The sequence below is a fragment of the Haliaeetus albicilla genome, chromosome 7, assembly GCF_947461875.1.
Source record: "Haliaeetus albicilla chromosome 7, bHalAlb1.1, whole genome shotgun sequence".
NCBI classification, from domain to species: Eukaryota; Metazoa; Chordata; class Aves; order Accipitriformes; family Accipitridae; genus Haliaeetus; species Haliaeetus albicilla.
The window spans coordinates 36,308,697-36,332,747 of NC_091489.1; the positions used below are offsets into that span (position 1 = coordinate 36,308,697).

At 42.8% G+C, this 24,051-nt stretch overlaps 1 protein-coding gene across 6 annotated transcripts in view; it reads left to right on the plus strand.

Annotated features, from left to right (window-relative positions):
* RTN4 (reticulon 4) overlaps positions 1-24,051 on the plus strand; it is a 73,486-nt gene that overhangs the window by 19,291 nt on the left and 30,144 nt on the right. For 5 of the 6 annotated variants that reach the window (XM_069787705.1, XM_069787704.1, XM_069787702.1 and 2 more), the window contains exons 3-7: positions 1,088-1,147; positions 5,414-5,519; positions 6,180-6,460; positions 7,130-7,585; positions 23,434-23,490. In XM_069787705.1, the coding sequence (XP_069643806.1) occupies positions 7,141-7,585; positions 23,434-23,490 (502 nt within the window). In that variant the 5' untranslated portion in view covers positions 1,088-1,147; positions 5,414-5,519; positions 6,180-6,460; positions 7,130-7,140. The remainder of the gene's footprint in view (positions 1-1,087; positions 1,148-5,413; positions 5,520-6,179; positions 6,461-7,129; positions 7,586-23,433; positions 23,491-24,051) is intronic. The other variant, XM_069787707.1, reaches the window with a different exon arrangement.

The window sequence follows — 24,051 nt, forward strand, 5'->3', positions numbered from 1 at the left end:
TAGGTAACAATGCCATCAACTTTGTCTACAGTAATGGTGGAAATGTTGCTACTATCAATCTGTTTACTCCTCAGGCATATTTGGTAGCCAAGGGAATAACCCTGAATGTTGGTTACCAGGCTGCCTCTTTCCTAAGTGGGTAAATATCAATGCTGAAGAAGAGTAAAAATTGATTTCTAATTTAAATTATATGCACTTTTCCTTTTAAAAAGCAAACCAATTTAAATTCCAAATTATGTTCCAAACAAGTTTTATGAATTCCTAAGTTTTAAAAAAGCTATTAAAATAATGTAGATAAAATACCATGATTTCAGATAGTTTGTTCTTGCTGTTGGAGTTGCAAATTCTAGACACCGAGCTAGTAGCATCAGTAGCTCGGCATCTGGAATCAGAAAGGTGGAGCTGCCAGATCAGCTCTTGCCACCTGCATCTTCCCCTAAATATGCAGGGAACATACTTTCCTCTATTGGTTTGTTCAGCTAATTCAGCTCAGTCACTTGTACATTCCAAGTCAAGGAACCAGAGGTTGAGCACCCCTGATACAGAGAGAGGTTACATATTCTGCACCTGGAACATACCATCCAAATTCTGTTCCTGCTCTAAAACTACCTGTGTAACTTGTAAAACTGTTCTGTCCATGCTATAATTAGTGATGTAATGAGTCATTCCTCCTTTCTTCACTGCCTGGGAATTGAATGTCACAAATATGTCTGTCCAAATGACCCAAAAGGTACTGGGCATCAGTGGACTTTCTTCCCTCCATTGAATCCCCAGGCACACAGGGAACAAACATTGCTCGTTCATTACTTTTAATTACAGCGTGTGGGATGTTCACATAAAACAGAGCAGAACTATAATAAAACCATAACCCCCCCCCCCCCCCCAAAGTATTAAGGCTTAAAAGTTTGAATTTAGACATGTCCATGGGTATAGATTTAGGGATGCTGAGATCTAAACTTGATATTGATTTTAAGCATTCATGTTTAAATGAAAAGTAGGAGGAGAGAACATGAATTAGAAAAAGTAGTTATACTACCTTGATCTGTTTGCAGGAGGTATTAATAGAGAATGGATTTTTTCCGTCTAGGTCCAATGAAGCTGGTGGCCCTTATGTTCCTCAGGAGTGTAAAGTATTATGGCCAAACTGGTAAGTGAATAATTTAATTGTATTTCTTAAAAGTTTGAGGGGCTGAAGAGTAGCAATATTAAACCTCAAGTGGAGAGTTACCTGTATTCTGGGTAACTTGAAAAATTCTCACCATTCATTCTAATTCCTTAGAAAATTGTAGGAATGCTCACAGAGAGTCTCAGAAGGCTTCGCACTCATGTATGTTTAAATTTTCTACAGTGAAAGTGGTATTAACTGTCATTTAGTGTACATCATTCTGCCACATTCCCATGTTTTTTTTTTCCTAATACACTATTATTAACACGTGAATGGACACATTTGATTCAATTTTGTTATGAATATATTGTATCATTGTAATAATGGAAGGTCAGTCTTTAGTCTTTATTTTCACTTAAGAACTTTTCTGATTGACTGCATGGTCCCTCAAAGTGTCCAGCCCTCACCCCTCTGACCAGGCAGAGAGTAAAGGACCTCAGGGAAAATATTTATTTTAAATCCATACTATCTCCCTGTTGGGAACTTGTTAGTCCTATAAGTTAAGCAGCCTTTGCTGGGGTCAGTATTTAGACAGGAGGTTATCCAGGAACGTGGAAGTGCTACAGGAAATGTTTGAGGTTTTTGCACAGAAGTCTCATCTCTCTTCAGTGTAAACAATGTCATCTTTGGGTGTGGAAGAACCCCACTGCTTAAGGTCCTATACATCAATAAGACATAAAATTGGTATCTTAACTGTGTATTGTCTTTTAAGACCTAATGGTTCTTTCCAAGGAAAAGAGTAGTCAGACCAAAATCCAATTACCAGTGGATTCCTGTGCAGTTTTAGTGAGGAGAATTTCTCATGTCATAGTCTCATTTGCTGTAGAGCACTGTTGTTGCTTTGATTCACTTCAAAGGCTGATATATTTTAATGGTGAGCAAATATATTCTTGTTCACTGTTGTAACATCGTTTTTAATGTTATGCATCAGCTTTGGCTCCTTTGAATGAAAGCTTAAACAGACCAAGTTGTGGCCTAGGAAGAAATTACCTGGATGTAGGAATTTAAAGCTACAGCTAATGGCAACTTTTCACTTGTGGCAGTTGGTGTAATTTAGAGCTGTCCTTAAACCACTCTCATTTATGCAGATGGACCGGCTCAGCACCCGGCTGGCTGGCTGAAGGAAGTTTTAAAGAATGTTTTGTGACAGATCTGAATCAGAATACTGTATGTCGACGTGGTTATTAGGACGTTTACTGTAGAAATGCACTGTTTCGATTTATCGAGATGATGTTGGGGGCATAAAAAAAGTGGAAAAATTTGCTCCATCTAAGTCGGCCTATGGGATGTGAGAAATGATTCCAGACTAGCAAGTGCCCTGAACACTAAAGAACATAAAAGGTTTAAAAAGCTACTGTCAAGAAAATGTTAATTGTTGCAGACGACCAGGCTGAAAGGCAGGCCCCACAAAAGATTCTGATAAAGCTGAACCTGACTCAGTTACCATCAAGAGATGGTAATCCCTCTGTACTATTGCTTTAGCACTCTTCCCTCCATATGCTGCATTTGTATTAATAAACTAAGTAGTGATTTTGTCACAATATCCCACTACTGATCTTGAAAAGAAGTACAGCAGGTGTTCAAATGAAGACAAGCCTGCTAGGTAAATATGCTTGATGCCCAAGGCACTGCAGCACAGGCATCATCTGAAAACAAAAGCATCGCATAGTTTTATCCTTCCAGAGATAAAGACATGATACCTGAAACCTGGAGGATTGTACTTCAAGCTTAAAAGGAGGGACAGGAATCCAACCATCCTTGCAATTTTAACTCCATCTTTTTAAATTGCTCTCTGAGGCCAAATGTTTTTTTTCTGTTTGATCCCACTGTGAAGTGATAATACTGCATTTGTCCCATCACAATTATTTTCCTAGTCTACGATATGCTGTGATATCGTATTACTTCTGTGTAAAATCAAGCAGAAGGTCACAGGAGACAGAAGAAAATCCAACCAGTACATAACCGTTGCCAGCACTGCTGTGGAAATTCAGAAACACACTAGTGGTGTTTCTCTTTCACGTGCTGAATGCTTTTCTTCCTAAGTTCGCTATATGAAAACACCTCATGAAAACTAAGTTTGTAAATTAACTTGCTGAATATCTGCAAAGTACTCCTACTTGTTGACAATCTTCATATAAGAATTGTAAAATATTTTTCTGAACAGCTAAAAGAAAGGGTGTTTTGCAGTATAATTTCAGTACTGGAGAGCTGTATTTTCCTGTTGCCTGTTAATTTGACTTGCTCAGGCTATCTGGAACTCCCTTCCTGTTTCCCTCCAAGACCTTTAGTCACTTCCTTTCTCTAAATAAAAAACCCTTTCATTTGTCTTTAACTGATGATGGATTCTCTTTCAAGCATTCTGATAAAATCAGCGGAATCTATATATAGATTTTTCCTACTTGTAGATGACCAAAAATCACTGCAGTAAGGTATGTTAAAATTAGTTTCAGCGCTGTGTCGGTACTCAGAATTTTAAAAATTTTTAAAATTACCTCATTGCCTTAGGGTATATTTTAATGGAATGTTAAAAATCCATTTTCTTGTTTAACCAAGAGATGTGAAAAATAGATTGGCTGGTGAAATTATAAAAAGTTTATTCAATCAATTTTTTTTTATTTGCTATACAACAAGTGCAGATTTACAATAAAAAATAAAAGTCTATTTACTTTCCTGGTATGTAATAAATGAGTATACAGAAAAGCTGAATTTTCCTTTTAGTAAAATATTCAGGCCCAGTCATCTACTGTGAATGGGGTAAAATGCTACTGAAGATTACAGACCTCTATTCATCGATAAGGTCATTAAATCTGGCCTGGTTTGGGGGGGGTTTTTTGTTTGTTTTTGTTTTGTTTTGTTTTTTTCAGATAAAAGCCATCACCAGACTGTTACTCATTTCTTAATGCAATTTAGTATATTAAACTTCTTCAAAGAGTAAAAATGTCCTGAGAATTTACATTACCCAGAACTGAGTGCTCTCCCCCATGTACATTCTCCAAATTGACTAGCTGGTAGGAAAAGAGAGGAAGTATTGTTAAGATTTTCTTTGCATGCAGTTACACTGTGGCAGCTGGTGTAAGACACTGGGTAGACAGAGCAATCGGTAAGTGAAAAGAAGACTGAAGCTTTCAGTTTATATCTTAAATTATGAACCAAATTAATTACTGGCTCAGTGAAGTGGAAGTGCTGGTACTGGAGTTACAGCAGAGATCTAGGGCTGTGATCCTCCATGTCAGGACCCACCGTTTCTACCACATCAAAAATAACATTCAGGGATAATTGACATCTAGGTGAAGTTCCAGCTTGATACCTAAGCTGACTGAGCTGAACATTGGGTTACACTCTGTCCTAAGCAGTGTAATATAAATTTCAGTAAGGATGATGGGAGCCACTGAGCCTGTTCTCTATTTACGCACAGGTGGTCCACTGGCTGTAACAGAGGTGTAACAATAAAACTAGGAATAGAATTTAGCCAGAACTTCCATGTTTTATATTCAACAATACATGGAATTTAATCCATCCATCCAGCTGCCACTGTAACCTCCCTTATACCACTGTAAAAAGGGCTGACTTGAAAATATACATGGATAATTTGTCAAGAGAAGATATAAAATCTTAGAGGAAGAGAATGAAGTCTAGAGACCTCACAGGTTGTTAAGTGCTTATTCACCTGCTCTGAAATTTTTATCTCCATCGGGATAACAGTGTTGCCTTCACTGTATATATAAAAATACTTCTCACATTCTTTCTAGTCATTTCTGGCAGAGATAGGGAATATTGATAACTTTGTAAATTCTTGGGAAAAAATCTCATCTGGAACTTCCTATGCCCAAACTGAGACTGGATTGGGTGCAGGGAGAGGCTGCTTGGAGGAGCAAGGGCAAGGGTGACAGCAGAGCTTCTCTAGCTTTAGCTTAAGAAAGCAGGGGCTGGATAAAGTGTATTCTTTTAAGCAGGTTAGAAATTAAAATTCAGAGAAAAGAACAATTTAAATTAAAGGGGAAAGGATGTACACTAGCCTTGAGCACATTAAGACTGGAAATTAGAAGTAGGTCTCAGTTATTTAGAAGATGAGGTATTTTAGAATAGCGTTCCCAATACACATAGCAGCAACAATCCACCCCACGCTCAAATACTTGGGTTCAGACAGTTTGTGGAAAGAATATGATATGTTTTTCTGCGACAAGAGGGGACTCGGTGCTGGGACCCCTTAGAGTGCCTCCATTCGTGTGTTTTCATTCTGTTTTTCAGAAAGTGACTGAACAAATGCTGGAGCTCTAACCCCAGTTTCACGCTAGAGACTCCTCCCTCTGCAGTATGAAATATAGCTGCCCCCTCACCGCCTCCACGCATTTGGGTACGCTAAACAGAGCCCACTCGGGAACTCCTCCTGATGCCAGGGCGTCAGTCATTCCACCCGACAGGATGGCTCACCTGAATATCCATCTTTGCATACACTGCATCCTACACGGGAGAAGGGAAGTAAGAGGAGGGTTGTCGTTCCTCTTCCTCACTCAATTTGCAGTTTGCTTGCTCTGAACATTTTCATGAACTAATAATCCCTTTATACAGGCACATGTCGGAGAATAAATCATCTGTGGGTTAAAAATCCATACTAAAATTGGAATGGTATTAAATATAGAATTTTAAGTCCTTTTGGTCTTATTGTGGTAGCTTTGTGGGTGGAAATTGCATCCAAATAGACGCCATTTTAGTTAAATTAGGTGTTACCCTAAGGGCTTTGGCCAGCATTCCATCTCTGAGCAGAAGGCAAGAGACCACACCAGAGCCCAACGCAGAGGTACGTGCCAATTTTTGCTTCGTGAACAAGCTGCCATTTTTCCCCGCACAAGTTGCATAATTCAAATTCACATTTGAAGGGATGGTTAGATCTGCTCAGGTGGCTGACCTAAACTAACAGGAGCGGTTAAACAAGTTTGCCTCTTCTGAAAACATCTCCTCCTCTCTGTTTGTTGTTGGTTTTGGGGTTTTTTTTTGTTTGCTTTTTTTTTTTCAGACACAGTAAGCTTTTTGCATCACTTCCATTCCCCTCGGAGGAAGGCGCTGACCGGCCCCGCTTCCCAGCCCCGGGGGTGACGTTCTCGCCCGCGCCGGCCTGCGCGATGCCCGAGGAGAAGAAGCGGGAGCGGGAGCGGGAAGGAGCCTCGCCCCCGCCCGGCCCCGCACTGCGGAGCCGCCGGAGGTGCCTCGGGACCCGCCAGTCACATCCAGGGCGAGAGAAACCGGGCGGCGGCTGATCGCAGGTCCCCGCTGACACCCTTCCCCTTTTCGAGAGAGGTAAGGGCTTCCGGCCGCTCTTTAAAAAAGGGAAAGGAAAAAAAGACTAGTCGTGGCAGAGGAAAGTGATGAATCACGACACGCACTCACAAGACGTCTGTCACGCTGCTGCCTCAGCCCGGCCCGCGGAGGGATGGAGGGACCCAGGGACATTCCCCCGCCCCGCTAACGCGGGGGGCCGCTCCCCCCACAGACCCGTCCCGCAGGGGGCGCCGCGGGCTCCCCCCCAGCACCGCCCCCGCCGCGAGGCCCCCGGGCGGCGCGCAGGTGGGACCCGCCCCGGCCCCGGCCCACGCCCTTGGCCCACGCCCTTGGCCCACGCCCCTGCCCCACCCCACCCCGCATTCTCCGCGCTGAACTTTACCCGACTTCTGCATCCTCGCTTCGCCGTCCCTCGCGCCCCCGCCCCCCACGCTGCATATTCATGAGCGGCCGCGCCTCATTGGCGGCGCCCCGCCCCTTCCCGTTCCTACTGGCCGTCGCCGCCGTCGCTCGGCGCGGCAGCGGGGCGGGCCGTGCCCCGCCCCGCCGCGCCGCCTCCCCCACCGGTGACTCAACAGGGCGTGGAGTCTGGGTCCCGCAGCGGCGGCGGCAGCGCAGCCTTCGCCCTCCCCCCCCCGCCGCCGGCAGAGGCACAGCCCCAGCGCCGCGCACTCATTGTTCCGCCAGCTCCAGGCACCATGGACGAGCTGGACCAGTCGCCCCTGGTCTCCTCCTCCTCCTCCACCTCCGGGCCAGCGCGGCCGCAGCAGCCCCAGTTCAACTACCAGTTCGTGCTCGACGACGAGAAGGAGGAGGAGGAAGAGGAGGAGGAAGAGGAGGACGAGGACGAAGACTTCGACGAGCAGCTGGAGGTGATGGAGAGGAAGCCCGCCGCGGCTCCCGCCCCCGCCGCAGCCCTGCAGGAGCGGCCGCCGCAGCTGCTGGACCTCGGCGGCCCCGCCGAGCCGCCCCGCCCCGCCGCTCCGGAGCCACCGCAGCCCGACTGGAGCCCCTCGGGAGCCGTCTCCTCCTCCTCCTCCTCCTCCGCCACCACGCCGTCCCCCGCGCAGGAGCAGCCCCAGCCGCCCAAGTCCGAGCCCGCCGCCGCCCCCCGGAGAAGAGGGTCCTCCTCCGGCTCGGCCGGTGAGTGCCTCCGCCCCGGGGCCGGGGAGGGCGGCGGGCCTCGCGGCCGGGCGCCTCCGCCCGAATCGCTCCGCTTCTCTTTCCCCGCTGCCCCGCCGGGAGGCTCCCTTTGTCTGCCGGCCCTCGGCCGCCTCCTGCGGCATCGCTCCCTCCCCTCAGCCGCGCCGGGGCGCGGCCCCGCTCCCCGTGGCCCCGCCGCAGCTCATGCGGGAAACAAGGGCTCCCCCTCCCCCTTCTTTTATTTATTTATTTCTGTTTTCTTCCCTTTTTTTTTTCCTTCTTTTTTTCTTCCCTTTAATTTCTTCTCTCTCCCTCCTCCTCCTCCCTTCTCTCTTATGCTAATGGCGGGAGGGGGGAGAAGCGCCGCCCCGGCCCCCGCCTCGCACATGGGCCGCCCGGGGGCGAGGCCGCCGCCGCCGCCTGGCAACGGCCGCGTCGCCGGGGGGGGGGCTGCGGGGGGCAAAGCCTGAGGTAACGGCCGCCCTCCCGCCCGTCTGGGGCCGCGGGTCCCGCCGGTTCTTGCCCCGGCGCAAAACCCGCCTGCGGCGTAGCGGCCGCTTTCCCGTCCCCTCGGCGAGCGCGTTGTCCCGGGCAGGGCTGAGCCGCGGGGCGGCCCGACAGAGGGGCTGGGCGTGGGGGGCGGCCCCGCGGCGGCCGTGGGAGCGCGGGGGAGGAGGGAAATACAGATGCTTTTAATCTTACTCATTTTAAACAAACCACCTCGCTGGGAGGGGCGAGGAATTGCGGAGCAGCGCTACCTCCCTTTTTCCGAAGCCTGCCTCACGGAGGCGGGGAGCCAGGCGGGAGGTGAGGGGATGGGCGTCTCCGCGGGCCGGGCAGAGCCCTGCGGCCAGCAGCCCTTTGTGGGAGACGCCGCTCTCCGGCTCCAGGCGGCGGATCTTGAGCCCCGAGAGGGAGCGTGAACGAGTGAGGTGTACGGACGGCAGCGCAGGCGGCGGGGCGGGCCGCCTGCCGCTGTAGGTGTGGCAGTCCTGGGAGAAGAACGTCCACCTCCCGTCCTGCGTGTGCCTCCTGGGTGGCCGCAGCCAGCCCTAGCTGTCACCGGGGGCCTGTCGAAGGGGAGCACCCCTTAGCGTTGGGGTACTCCGGACTCCCAAAACCGCTGCAGTGGAGGGCGTGCCGCGCCCCCCCCCCCCCCCCCGAACAATTGCTGGTGCTGCCGGAGTGCCAAAACCCTCCTTGCGAGGTCTGATCCAGGAGCTGACCCGGCATGACTAATGTGTTGCGTGCGGATTGCGATCGTGCCTTGGCTCCGCTTCTGCTTAGTTCAAAATACAAGAGCTAACTTGAGGCCGTTAAAACAGTGCGAATGAACAAGCCAAAGTGCCTTATAATCATGATGGTGCATTCTTATCTTCATTGCTATTGTCATGTTGGTACGTTGTAGATGTTTTAAAGATGCAGGATTTCGATAATAATTTGATGTCATGGTTATGAGTGGGCATGACACTCGGGACTCAATCAGAAAAAGGAACAATAATAAAAAAAGGCCTGTTGTTAAACCTGAATTTAATTTTGTTGGGGGGGGAGGGGAGAGTGTCACAATGCATTTTATTTGCATATGTGACAGGACTTCACGGTTAGTTGTGCTGTTGGCTTTACAAAAGACTACTTTTTTTCTGTTCTTCTGGCAGCTTTCTGTGTAGCAATACGCCAAGGAGATTTTTTTTATTTCCACCATTTGGAGGACAGATGATGACGAAAGCTTGCAGCAGACTTAAGAGGAGGGATCCTGTGTGATGGGTGAACAGAATTTTTTCTAGGCAGGTTCTTTGGAGCTCTGGAAGGTTTGAGTGGAACAGGATCAACCAAATCTTGCTGTTGCTTTGAAAAGTAGGGATAAAAGTGGGATTTCTAGAGCTGATTTGTTTTTCTACTCTGACCCCTGGAGGGTAAGGCAAAGAGCACAGTAATTCCTGAAATATTTCTTCTTTGTTAGAGTAGAGGAGACCTAACTGTGTGAGAATTGGGTAGTGTAGCTGAGAAGTGGTGTCAAAGAGTTATTTTAATTTATCAGTGATGATTAATTCAGAGCTCTGAAGTGAGGACTGGTGTCTCTGGGAGGCCTGGTTTCCAAAGACAAGGCATTGTAACACACAGTGCTCATCTAATGATGGGTTGGAATATTAGAGGTTATGTCTTAAGTACTTGAAACTACTAGATGAGAACAAATTGTTTTGATAAAAGCATTGTCTAGTTATGTCATGAATACTTTGGGTCCTCTCAGATGCAGGAGAACTTTGTTGTGAGCATGTTAAGTATCCATTTAAACATCAAGTATTTTTTTTAGTTTCGCATCTAGCAGTTGGTGTTAAAACTATCGCATTCAAAATATTTAACTTAGGTTCAAATTAGTTCACTTTCAGTCTTGCTGTGAAATGGGCAAAATCAATTTGATGCCTGCAGCTTGTGGCAGGGTTACTTATGGCATGGATAGCCACGTGTCTGGGATGGTTCCCTCTTTTCTGGAGAGTTAGTTTCATTTACTTTCAGCTCTGTTGTATGAGTTTAATGTATAACTGAAGAATTGAAGTTCACAATCTAGAAATTTTGAAAATATTCTGTTCTCATATTTAAAACCTAAGGCTTTGATTTAGTGAAGATTTGAGGTAAATAACTTTGAAATTCTATTTCCAAGAGAAGGAGAAAGTAGCATTGCCTGTAGCAAGTATGGAAAGAATAGTAAGGATTCTTTTATCTGCAACAATAGGCCATGGTGCTGCTTTTTGTCAGTATAACAACAGAGAAAATGTATGGACTACTTGATGGCCCATTAAAATGTATTATTTATGTATCTGGAGGTGTTTTAGGAAGTAAATCTTTGTAATGACTATTAGTTACATACTTAGGAGTATTCAGTATCATCGTTATAAGAGACTGTGACATAATTACATGTAATGCAAGTCACTGGCTGTGTATGAGCAGCCTGCCTTCTTAAGAGCTAACATAAATATTTGCTGCAGAAGAAGACAAGCAGGAGGACTGCAGTAGAACTTACATTCTCCTGGACACTTTCTTTTTTTGCTACTCCCTGTACTCCCTGTTATGCGGGTAGCAAAACCTACAATTCTTCTTGAGAGATTACTGCTTAAATCTTCTGATTACCTAAATTTACATACAGCGCAAAGAAGAATTTGAGGTGGTTGTACATGGTAAAAGTAATGCACTTTGTTTGTTTGTTTGCTAGCTGTCCAAAGTAAGATTAACCAGTAGACTATGATGAGAAGATATTGCTTTTCATCTTTAAAGCCCTAGATCCTAGCAGCACTAGATCCTGCTTTTGAAGGGAGGTCATGTATCGCTTTCCTGGAAGAGACTATTGTGTTTTGAAGTTAAACTGCACTTACAAGAAACCTGTATACTAAATCCACCAGACCGGCCACAGACCAGCATCCAAAGTAAATAAAGATGTCTCCTTGTGTGTCAGTTGCCTGCAACTTGGCCACGATTCAGTTCATATGCAAATGCTGTGAAGGGCCAGCTTAATTAATTAGTCTTGGTTTTCCATTTAGTTTTATAGGACTTGGTTTTAATTCATCAATGTTGAGGAGAGGTTTCATGAACAGTTTGCTTATGTGCCAGACAGTGTCAAGCAGAGGTCAGCAGGGATGCCCCAAGCTGTACCAGGAGCACACAAACTGTTCTGCGTTGGAGTTCACCCTCACCAAGCTGACCTCGGCTGCAGTAGGCAGTGATTAAATGGAGTGATCTATACCTGCTTCGGCTCACTCTATAGAGCGTACCTTTTATCCTGCAGTGGGTATATGCAGACCCTCTAATTCGCATTGTATACAAATTCTAAAGCAGCAGATAAAATCCTCAGATTTTTTTCTGTGTTGCCGAGTTTTCTGGTGTGCTGCTATGTATGCATAGGCTCGTACAGAGGAGTTGTGTGGATTTTAAGGACAGAATGCAGCATGACTTGGGAAAAAATATAGCTGTCCTTGAATACTGCCACTGGTGACTTTCATTTGCACCCTTCATTTATTAAAATATGTTCCCACTGATCTTCAGTGTTTCTTTGAGGTGCAAGACCCTTTGTCTTCCCAAATGTAGTCAGTAAAACTGTAAGGGAGGTGGTCATAACCTAGGTATGTCAAAGGTAGAATGTGATTATTTTTTTTTCTATTACACAGTTTCCATTATAGTGACATATTAGGAGGAGAGTAACCAGCAATTTGACTGGTATAGTAAAGCTACTGTCTTCATTTTCATATTACGTGTTCCCATCTAGGTGACTTCAACAAGGGATGGGGTTTTTTATTTGGTTTTATTTATTGTCATGTGCATGTACAATGTCTAGCACAGTGAGGCCTGCTTCTGTAATTCAGCTGGTCTAAGAGTTTCTAAAAACCAAACAGCTATTTCTTCTGTTAACCAGAAGTATGTGCAAGGATAGTTCTGCCAAGTTTGATAGTATATTTGCTTCGTGTGTATCCTTTGACTTGCTTTCCAGGATAAAACCACATAGCTTCCACCTACCATATAATGATGTAGCCCTCAGGGAAGTTTTGGATTGCATTGGGAGTTTTCCCCTTGGAGATGAAATCCTACAAACCGCAAGTTAGGAGACAGTGGAGAACTACTGTTTGTTTGCCCCTTTTTTCCCTTCCTCCCCATCTGTGCTTAAGGAAGTTTGCAGCAAGTCTACAAAGTGATGACTGTCTTGTCTACCCTGTTGTAGCACCACTGGTGAGCACTGAACCTCTTTCTTATCTCATAGATAGAGATGAGACCACTAACCAGTAACAGCCGCACTCCTGTAGGTCGAGGACAACATTTAAGCCTCCTGGTCAGCGGTTTTCTCCTGCTGACTGGTACAAAGTTGCTAGGGAAGTGTCAAGTCCTTTTGCAACAGCTGATCTACAGATGGGTTGGAAATCAGTGGTCACTGGAATATAAAGGCCTAAGGTCAAGAGACCTAAACTTTGCAGCTCACGAGGACAGACATAAACTGTTGTTGGCAATTGGCATGGTGAAAAGACAATCTTAAAAGTAGATCTGTGATTGGGAAAATATGATTTTTAAGTGGCTCGCAGATGCATCTTGTGTTATTCCAGTAATTTGCAATGCATTTTTCTAGTATAACTTTCTGGTTGGTGTATTGTGAGGATGTTGTTTTCATTTTCCTTCCTCTTCTTCCAAGGCCCAGGGTGGGGAGGATGAGGGTTTTGGAGAGCATTCAGTCTGGGAGCCTGGCTACTTAGCAGAAGGCATATAGGCATCATTCTTCTAACCCTGGAGACCAATTTTCCCACGCTGTTAGAATCCTGTGGGGGCTTTGCTGCTTGCCACCCGATTTTGAGGGAGGTTAGTGCCTCTGCCTGCCTGTTTCAATGTCCATTTTGCTACACCCAACTGCTTGGTGGCTCTCATCAGATTAGTCTGGCCTTTGTGTGCTGGGAAGGTATTAGAATAACAAAGGGCAGTTAACCTACAACTTGAGGCATGTCTTGGTATGCTTCAGTTATGTTTCTTTGTTTTCTGTTAATATTTTGAATGAAAGAAGCCTTTTTTGAGCTGGCGTGTTACTATAGTAACTATGAAAGATACAAAAATTAGCAATGCATAGTTCAATCTGAAAACATCCTCTGGGTTCTAAGCAAGAGAATAGTTCTTGGTCTTTTGCTGGCTAGAAAATGTAAAGCAACATGTAGCTTACAGATAAATTGTCCTGAGATACTCAGAAATGCTTATGCGTGAAGCAGGAGGAAAATTGTGTAACTATCAAGCTGTATTGGAAAGGAAAGAAAATAAGCTATTATTACCAAGTGAAAAATAGTGAACTGAGATGTATTCTAAGTGGAACAGTTGAGTATGTTTTCATGTGGTTTTTTTATTTCTTATGATCTAAAATAGAAATTACTTCTGTTATGCTTTGAAAACACTCCCTAATGTTTTCTGCTTTTCAAGACTGTTTTTCGGGCAGCACAGTACAGCTAGGACTGAGATCACTGGACTACCTATGACATATATTTGATGGATAGCTTTTTTTAATTGGTATTTCCATCAATAAGAACTATTACAATAGCAATAAAATAATGGGCTTCTTAATATTCACAAAGTCTGAGAAAATCAAATTATCTCAGTAGAATGTTTTTATCTTTCAAGTGGAAATAATCTGCTGCTAACTGTAGCTGTCAAAACACAAAGATTTTTAAGTTAGAGATGTTTTTAAATTACTGCTCTTCCCCATGGTTTTTAATGGGTTTGTCTCCAGTTACTGCTTTCTGATGTATAAAGAAAGAATACTTTTAATTTTGTTTCCCACCCCCCCATGTAGAAGAGTTAGGAATACCAGTTTGACCCTCCCTCATTTTGCTGGAAGGCTTGCTTTGTGTCTTAGGAACATACTGTGAACTTTTACTTGCAGCTTTTTAATGAATGGGGCAATCATGTCATCAACTTCATTGGCTAGTAAGAATATGTTAATTAAGATGTCTTTAAATAAGACACAAGGCTGAGATAAATATAAACTTTTCTCTTGCCAATTAAAAACGTTCTCAGTCTATTAGATGCTGTTGGTCTAATGTCAAAATCCTACTGCTTATCCAGTCGTTACCAGTTTGTGACAGTTTTTCTTGAACTCTGCTATTCCCTCTTTTCTGACAGAAAATAAAATTCCTTAATGCCTCTGTCCTTTGTGTGTGATAAGGAAACGAATGCCAAGTAAAACAGATGAAAGAGCATGTGTGAGGCCTTCAAAAGCATGTTGTAGCTGCAGAACTGAAAGGAACAAGCAAGATCTGGAGGAAGTAGAAAAATGTATGTGGTAGTGGTGGAATAAAGGTTGCTTCTTTTCTTGGCCTTCAGCCAGGTCTTCAAGTATTCATGCTTCAGCTTGAGAAATGCTGTTCAAAGGGCAAAAGGATGAATTTCTAGTCTTTTAAACGGACGTTTTCATTAAAAGATCACATCATTAGATAAGATAATCGGTTTTCCTGTGTATGTGAATTGTGTCAAAGTGGCAAAAAACTGAAGGGGATAGCTAAAACCTGTATTGATCAAAATCTATTGCAACCTAGGAAGTGCAGTGCTGCTTGATATGTGATCCTCTTTGTTGAGGAGGACATCAGGACAGTGTATGTAATCTTCACCCTGCTTTACTGGTTACATTTAAAGCCATTCTTATACAAATGCTAATGGCTATGTTGAATCTTCTAATGAATGTCCATGGGTTTTTTTTTTTTCCTCTTTTGTGATGAAGATATCTTATGCATCAATTTGTTTTTATTTTACAGACTATAAGCTCTTATGTCAGAGGCTTGTCGCGCAAGGTAATGTGTCGGGAATAGATGCTAAAAGAAATCAGTAGCATCTCTTCTCCATTCTTTAAAGATTAATTTAGCTAATAAATATATTCTTCCACAATGATAAAGTTGCTAATCTAAATACTGCTTAATTTGTTTAATTGTAGGGAAAGCAGGGAAAAATTCCATCTGTACAAACTGGTGAAAGGGACTCTTATGATTGGTATAATCTCTAAAATTAAATTGGATAATGTCTGTGTAATGATAGGATTTGCATGGCTCTCTAGACCTCCTGCCTTTGAGTAAGTTCTGGTGTAATTATATTTTTCAGCTTTCTGGCACTGCCAGAAGCCAAATTTCTGTTTGTTACCGCAACATATGGTTAAAGAGTCTGGGTCTTAAGAGTTGCTTAGTTTTTAGAGGAATTATCTAGAATTTGTTTGGTTACAAATATTGCCAGAGACTGAATACTTCTCTTTAAAGCCATGTCTAGCTGGACACAAGTGTTTGCAGTTGGCTAGATCGTTTCTTTCTGTTTCTTTCTTTTTAATTAAATAAATTTAATTAAAATAATTTAAATTGGTGACTGTAAATGCTGGATCTGTGAATGTTCATATCTGAGACTGCTCTAAATTAATTCTAAGCTTTGCTAATAAATATATTTGTGATTTATATATTAAATATAGTTGTGATTGTGAAGTGGGTGTTTCAAGCCATCAGAGATGGACTGTGAACAGTTGGAAGTTGATTACTGTGGCCACCTGACTTTAATAAAGGGAGGTATTTACCCACCACCTGATGCCCACTTTGTAAGAAGGCACAATTTATGTGATTAGGCTAGTTGATACACTTGGGAGAGAAGGTTTAGGCCTTCAGGGCACAGTTACTCTACGTGGCACTTCTTGTTGTGTGTCACTTATTCGTCCATGAGCTTAGTTTAGGCTCAGAAGCTAGATAGTTTATCATTGTTCTTCAGAGGATTTAACTTTCCTCGTGGTGAGCCATTGTAGATTGCTGGTCTGTGATAGGTATGTGGATCCTGTTTCTGAGAATTCCTTGTTGTCTTGTTATACTTGGTATAGGAATAATGAAAAGTTTCTTTGGAGCTGACCTATGTGACTTTTTTCTTTGCTTGTTTACTTTTAATAACAAAATGTGCCAGATAAAATTCTGTCCTTTCTCTGAGGAGATACAGTGACACTCACATGGATGAGAGACTTTTAACAGGAAGTGGCGTTATAGAACCGTCGTCTGAAATGCTGCTTGGATCCTGTCTGTAGTGTTATTGATCAAAATGTTTGATTGCAAGAGTGAGGTGAGGCTGGCAGTTATCTGTCTGAAGTATTTAATGGCCTTTTACAAACACCCTGGTGTACTTATTTTGGCAGTCTGGGAATTGTAATGGAAAGAACTGTGATAGAGCCAGAGTTAATATATCCTCCTTCTGTAGCTGTTCTTGCTTTGGCTGGCAGTTGGATATTGCAGGGGAGTGGTACTGTCTCTCTTGCTTTTCACTCTAGAGCTGATCAAAAGAAGATGAAATGGCGTATACCTTACCTCTGTCACTGTACGCTTTACAGTATCTGCCTTGCTGAGCAACTTGCCTCAAATGTAATTTTTCCAAAAGAGGAAAAGTTGCTGCAAGTTGGACCATGTAAATATGATACTGAAAAAAAACTTGCTTAGACAATAAGAAAACACTTGCTTCTTATTGGAGACTTGCGTTTCCATAAATAGAATATTTAAAGTAGCACGCATTGTTCGAAATGCTTGTTTTGAACTTGTTTCCTTTATCTATTTCAAATGACATGAAATGAGGAACCTCCTATGCAGTATAGTGCAACTCGCTCTGCAAGTTGATGCATCATACCACTTTGCAGTGATTTCCATGAAGACCTGAGATGACCTACAGCTGCCCTCATTAATAAAACTCTTGGATCCTTCTGTGATCCTAGCTCTGATACCCTTAAGATGTTAAAAATGGAGCTCCCGTTTTCACTTAAATCTTCAGCAATTGCCATCTTCTGCAGCAGCTTTTATACTGTCCTCAAAGATTTCCAAGTAGTTTACAGTCTTCAGTTTCCTAAACTGGAAACTTCTTTTTATAAACTTACATGTATAACTATAAAGAGCCAAATGAGAAAACCTAATTGCTTGCTGTGGCTCTGCAGCTTGATCTAATGATGTGAAAAGATGCTATTACTAGTTAATGTTCTTTATCTTGAATCCCTTAAATATTTGGTGAAATACCAAATATTTGGAACAACTGCATCATAACAGGAGATGATTTGAATGGAGTTTGTGTAGGCAGCTGCTTTTCTCAGGAAATTCTTGTGAAGTTCTGTGCCCTTGTTTACTCTGCAATAGGAAATGTGGCATCCAAGAACTTGACTCTCCTTGAAATTATTTAATTTAACTTCTAAGTGGCCAGGTATGTTGTCTTTGACACTTTATGCCAAGAGGTAGCAATTCACTCATCCTAATTTGACATCAACACATGCAGGAGAAAAAAAAACCACCGCAGTTCCTCCCTGTGGTTATGAAGTGTGAGGGTACTGCACTGGTCTCCAAAAGCCTTTTGAGGTTTTTGTGGTTCTTGAATCTGTAAAAGAGCAAAACTTCATGGTAGTACTACATATGTGTATTTTCCTTATAAAATGGTTTGAGATCAGAAATGTTGCTTAGGGCAGTCTTCACTGTGGACAAATCAACAACTTGGCGCATTGAAGAAGCAGACAATTTCTTTTTCATATCTGCCCTAGAGGGATTGCTGCAAATGTAACTTTTACACTACATATGAGTCATGCCACAGATGTCATTCCTTTGAGTATTAATTTTTGTATTTGTATTAACAAGAGAGGCCCTTCAAAATCAGTGTCCCTTTGTGATAGGTCTGTAAGGTAAAAGCAGTCCCTGTCTAGTTAGGCATCTTCCTCATTTTCTAAACATGCAAAGGTGAAGTGGAGTCTTAAAAACTTTACTCTTGCCAACTGTTTTTTTGTTTTATTTTAAGAATAGTGTACATTCTCCAGAAAACTAATCCAGGAAATGTTTTTTATTTTCTGAAGACTGAAACTGCCATCTAGCAGCCTAATACAGTCTCCTACCAAAGCTAAACTGTGCATCAGGATGAAGTTTACTCAGTGTTTCTATGTAGAAAATAAAATATTTAGATTTTTTTGTTTTTCTAATGCTGAGCTCATACATAAAAATAAGGAGAGTATCAGAACAGTAAACCTACCTTACCACAGACCTGCTGCTGCTGTTTGGAAGGAGTCACAGGTGGGAGCAGATGGAAGGGTACATCAGTTACCTAAAACCCAGGAATCAGGGATAGAACATGTTCTTGCTGAGTTCTTATTTTCTGTGACTAGACTTAAGTCCTCTGCTTTCTGTTGGCAAGTTTGTTTTGGGGGTGGGGAAGGCAGTTTTTTCATAAATTGCTTTTCTTGGAATTGTCAGTTTACTACTTTTTCATTTTAAACATTCTTCTCTTTTTCTCTGGAAATCTTTGCAGTTAACTTTGCTTTCTCTTTCTTAGTTGCCTGCAAAATCTCTCTCCATTTATTTCTCTGCATTTTATCCAAAACTTTGATATTAATTTTTGTTAGTTTTATGCTGGTAATACCAGTATTTTGTAACAATACCAGTTAGTGGGCAATCAGCAAAAATGAAAATGAGAGTTTAAAATGACACCTCTTTGTCATGCTGGTGGCAGGTTTTTTATTTTTAAACAAAACTGAAATCTATTTCTTGTTGGTGGAGCTTATGTTTTAGCTGAAACCATAATACAAAGTTTTAAAGTATGAGAATTCCTGCTAATGAAAGGAGAAGCTACAGGGTTGTTTGTGGGTGGCTGCTTTTTTGTTGTTGTTGTTTGTTAGGGAATATTTAATTTGCAAAAAGCCAAGGTAAAATTTGCTGAATGTTTTTGGTTAAAAATAGGAATGCACTCAGAATGAATCACTTTGTGCATCACTCTCTTGTTCCTTAAATGCTTTTCCTTTTACATTAGGGGGATATGTTAGTATACGTGGATATTTAAAAAAAACCACCCCCCCCCCCCCACCCCCCCCCCCAAAAAAAACCCCAACCAAAAAAACCCCAAAAAACGGCCAGAGGAGTGTGTGCTAGCGAGCAAAACTGTTAACTTGTTAGGCAAACAGCAGTCATGCCATCATTGGTTTGGTGATGTGTGGGTGTATAAGTTTGAATACAGTATTAGTATTTTACTGAATGCTGTAAGATCCCCTGGGCAAGGTGAGTCTGCCTATGAAGTTCTCTTTAAAAACCATCAATTGGACCACTTCAGTAACTAATACAAAGTAATACCATTCAAAAATAGGGCGTCTGTCTTTCTCTTAACAGTAACTCTGAAGGTAGGTTACTAACCTGCACCATTATGGATTTTTGGCAGATAAAATTTGAAGTAAAGGCTGTTATCTCCTGGAGATACAGTGTTCATTTCAAGGTCCCATTCTTCTGTATTTCATGAAACAAAATCTGTCTTCTGATGGAAGCAGTAATTGAGCAGTTCATGTTATGTTACTGAATTAATTTTTTTTGTTACGGTTTGTAAAAACTCAAGTTGTCTTAGATTTTCTTTATATCTTTAGGTGAAGCTTTGCTGTAGTGAAGGCCCACTTTGTAGCTCAAGAAATGAGTTTTGAATATACACTTGAAAATAATCTTGCTTAGAGCTTGATATATTCTGAGATTTTTCTTTTTACTTGATTCTAGTAGTAGTGTACTACTACTTTGTTTGTTTCAATTGCCTAATTTTTGCCATTGATATGCAAATAGGAGATGCCACCCTCAGTGATCTATCCTCCTCGCACTTCTTCAAGTGAAGTTATTCCACTAAACGTAGTACTTTATTACAAAACTTAGTACCTGTTGTCAGCTGTGACCAGTGCTACGACTTGAGCAATGGTTGGAAAGAGGCAGCCGGTTCTCTGGTGTTCTGCAAGCCTTGGCTGAAGTGGCTTGCATGCTCGTTGTGGTATGTATGCCTTTGGGCCTGGGCAGCCTTGCTGCGTGCCAGGCGACAGTCTGATAGATGCTGCATTTTTTCTTCTCTTGCCTGCCAAAGCACCCACAGAGTTGTGTTTCTGAAAGGTTTCTACCACCAACATTGGAGGTAAGGATTCTTCAGTGCAGGTGTCATTGCTGGAAAAAACACAGTTCCTTTCACCATGTCATTTGAATTACAATCTGAAGAGAATGATTGGTTCAGTAACCAGTCATGCTGATGTGGGAGTTGTAGAGGTCCTACTCTGTTCTCCCTGCTTGCCTGGAGGTGTTTTACAGGGCCCACAGCAGGAAGAAGTCCTTGTACTTTCTTCCGTTCAGCAGGAAGAATGCCATTCTGATGTGGGTGGAGGGAAAGTGGGTGGTTCTCCTTGGCTGGTTAGGAAATACTGCTTTTATGTAATCACTTTTGACACTCCAGCTATGTGTGGAAAATAAAGTTTGGGTGTGGGCATAATATCCTTCCATTAAGATAACCTGTGAATTCAGTGACTGGCATAGCTATTTTATGTTTCTGTGCTGAGTAAATGGAAGCCAAACCTGAGAAGGAGTTTCTGTATTGTGCTGTCTTAACGGAGCACTGCAATATCAGTGTCCATGCTCCTAAAAGCAGTGTTCCTCACCAGAAACTGAAACCTCTCTCTCTCGGGTTGGGAAGTATTCAAAAGATTTTAAGTCTAGAATTTTTGGTAGAGGTTGTGGTTGGTCTTTGAACACCAAGTGTACCGCACCTTCAGGGACTTGTGCGTTTCCTCTTTGCCCCCTTACCACAGTGGACTTTGTCTTCTTTCTTTGCCCTTCTTTTATTTCTACCTTTTCAGTACCTCCACCCCATTGACTTGTTCCTGGTTTCCCTGTGAGATCCTTTTCTGTTGGGCGTCAGGGGTCTCTGTCTCCATGCTACACAATCAGGTCTCAGCAGGTCCATCCTGCTTTCTCCCCCCTCCCCTCCGCCCCTAAGCATAGACCCCTTCCAGCAAATAAAGGTTGTGCTGCTCTGGCATGGCCTGGAGGAGGTGAGAGCATTTCAGGGAAGGCGAGTGCTGAGGGCTAGTCTCCGTTCCCAGCTTCCTGGTGGATTGCCACTTGTGCCCAGAGGCACTGGACCTGGTGCCACAGGCGGGCGGGAGATGAGGTGGGAGATTGACACTGGCTCAGGCATGGAGTATGTGGACGCCGCTGCTCCGTTTAACCAATGAGTGACTGGGTGTTTCAGCAGGATCAGCAGTCGGTACACATGTAGAGGGACACAGGTCTACATTTGTGGTCAGACGTTGCTCGCTTGGTCCATCGAAGCATGATGTTGAGAGAAAAGGAGAGTGTGCTGCTGCTTGGTGCAAACCCTAAGGCTTGCTAGCCTAAAACCCAAAGCTTGGCGGTAACCCTTGATGTACCAGGCACCCTAGAAACTGAAGAAAAACCTCTGCTGTTGCTGCTAAAGGCCTCATGTTGAGGAAGGCGGAGCAGCTCTCTGGATGGATTAGTCCCAAGCTGCGCTCTCACCGAGGCCCCTTGTTTCACTCTCCCAGCCAGGTGACTTGCTAACTTTAACTTGTCTCACGGGGCGGTGGGCTCCTGGCGAGCAGCCTGCTTGTGGAAGAGATCCCAGCGAGCCAGGGCATGCGGAGTAGAGCATCTCCTGAAATAAAGGGCGTATGGTGATGTTCAGCAGTGTACGGATGAGCGTTGCAGTTCTGTGACTGAGTGTCACATATCGATCAGTTGTCCTTCAGTGTGGTTTTTGTCCTTAAAAGCTTTTGCCACCACTGAACTGTAACACTGCTTTAATGTGTTCTAAATTTGGAATTGAGGTTTCTCTCTGTGTGGTCCTTAATAGGAAAATGTAATTTCTAGAAAACTGAACAGAAATCCCTTTGGCCTGGCAGGAGTTGAGGAAGCTTATAAGTCCTACACTCCAGTTTTATTACTCTGTTTTGTTATATCTTGCTGTAGATTATAAATGTCACTTGGAGATAGAATGTTCTGTGAAACAAAACCAACCAACTGTACTGCGACAGTAAATGTAGGTTGTGAGGAGACTTGATTTTTTGAAAACTGCTGGTAGGATTAACTTGAGTAAGCCAGATGGGTCACGAGTATCTTGAAGTGGCATTCCTTTTGCAGAAAGTCATGGTTTAATGCCAAAACAAAAATTACCTTAATGCCTTGCTTTACTGGATTATTATGTATGCACTGCTGGGTCTACCATATTTCTCACTTTTTGCCTTCCATCTTTTAAAATTGATTGCTTCCATTTTTCTTTGCTTTTAATTAAAAAAAGTTAAGTTCTTAACTCTTTCAGTACTTGATTTTGTCCAGGCAAACAGCAAAACTAAAGATTGTTGATGTCTGTACTGGAAATTCAAAAGCTAATTGAAATGCTTTAATATAATTTTGCAGTCTGCTAATACAATTGATGTAAATTGCAAATATTCTTTAACAGCCTTAATTTAAACTTCATGCACTCTTCAGAATGAAATATATTTACCTAAATGTTACTATTTTTACATTAAGGTAATGCCAACAGGCCTGGGAAAAATACTGCTGTTGACACAGAAATCCAGAGAAGGGACTGGTTTTGATTTGCCTGGTTCCTAGTGGTGGCTGCTATTGCTGCTTCTACAGTGGTTTTTCATGAAATGCTTCATGCACCTTAGTAAAATGTCATAGTTGTATGCTTTTACTTCAGATAATGTGCAATATGAAACTCTGGGATTGTCTGGCTTCTCACAATCGTGCATAAGTGAAGGAAGGTGACTTCCTTAGCTTAGGAGGAGCGTGTCCTTCCTTATATTTCCTTAGTTCTTTGAGTGGAAATGGGAGAGCTGCGATTGTCCTGTGAAATATTAGGGTTAAAACAAATTCAGCAAAGCAAAATATGCTCCTTGGATAATGCCAAGGAAGGCTTTTAAAATAATGCCTTCCTTTGGAAGCTTGTCTGCATTATAACACAACAAAAATAGTCAAGACGTAAAGATAAAGCAAATGGTACAGTCATTTACTGTTATCAGTTTGATCAGTATCAGCCTGCCTGATCAGTGCTCTGTTTGTGGGCAGTTTCAAAGCTTACTTTAGTCATTTTAACTTTTCACAATTTTTGCTTGAGTCTCTTTATCGCTGCTGTTCTCACACAAGTTAGTTGGGGTTAGGAGGCCCTCTGACAAAGTTTGCTGATTAAGGACAGCGTGTCATTGTCAATGGCAGGTGTTTTTTCTGGCACTAGAGACACTAACTGCTCAGTAGTGTGGAGGTTTGGAGAATAAAAATAAAGAGTAGCTGCTGTGGTGTATCTTACCTGATACTGGTTGCTGGCATGGAGGGTAGAGATCCCTCCGTTACTGCCTCGGTAAAGATGCCATTGTGAATGGAGAAATCCGAGCTTTGTCTCTCCCAAATTACCTGGCTTGTGTCTTGTTCTGTGGTTCTCTGTGGGTGTAGATACTGGCTATGGATCTGTTTGATTTACTGGGAACTGACTACTTGCGTGCTTTCTCCCCTCTTCAACTTAGCTTTTATTTCTGCTGAGGTTGTTTGTTTGTTTTTCAGATGAGACCCTTTTTGCTCTTCCTGCTACATCTGCGCCTCTGATGCACTCCTCTGCAGGCAAGTTCTTTCTGCTCACCTTTGTCTGAATACATCCTGCATTTCTGATCTGATCTCATTAACCCTTTCCAATTAGTCTGCCTTTACTAAAAGTCAGCACGGGTCCAAGAATAGCCTTTACCACATTTTTCAGTTTTGACTTTTCAGTTGATCTGTTCAAGATCTTAATACACATTCATTTCTTTGCACGGTGAACTGTTTTATAAACAAGCTATAGCTATCTGTGAATTCTTGGACCCTTGATGTAGGAAAGAAGTTGATACTATTAACAGGTTAACACATCAAAGTGTAGTTGCTTTACTGATTTAGCAGAAAGATTTAATCCGTAGTAACCTTCTGCAGTATTTTATATAAGTAAAATTTGTACCTGTAGTATTTACTTAGTGAGTTTTGTTAGCTACGCTGTCCACCAAATTCCCATTAAAAAAGTGTCAAAAAAGACTTCTTACTGGCATGCACGTTTGTGCATATGTTTATGCACAAGCATACACACATACCCTCTGTCTGTCTCGCCTTGCCACCCCACCCTCCCTTTCTCACTTTGTTTAATATTGCCTGCTG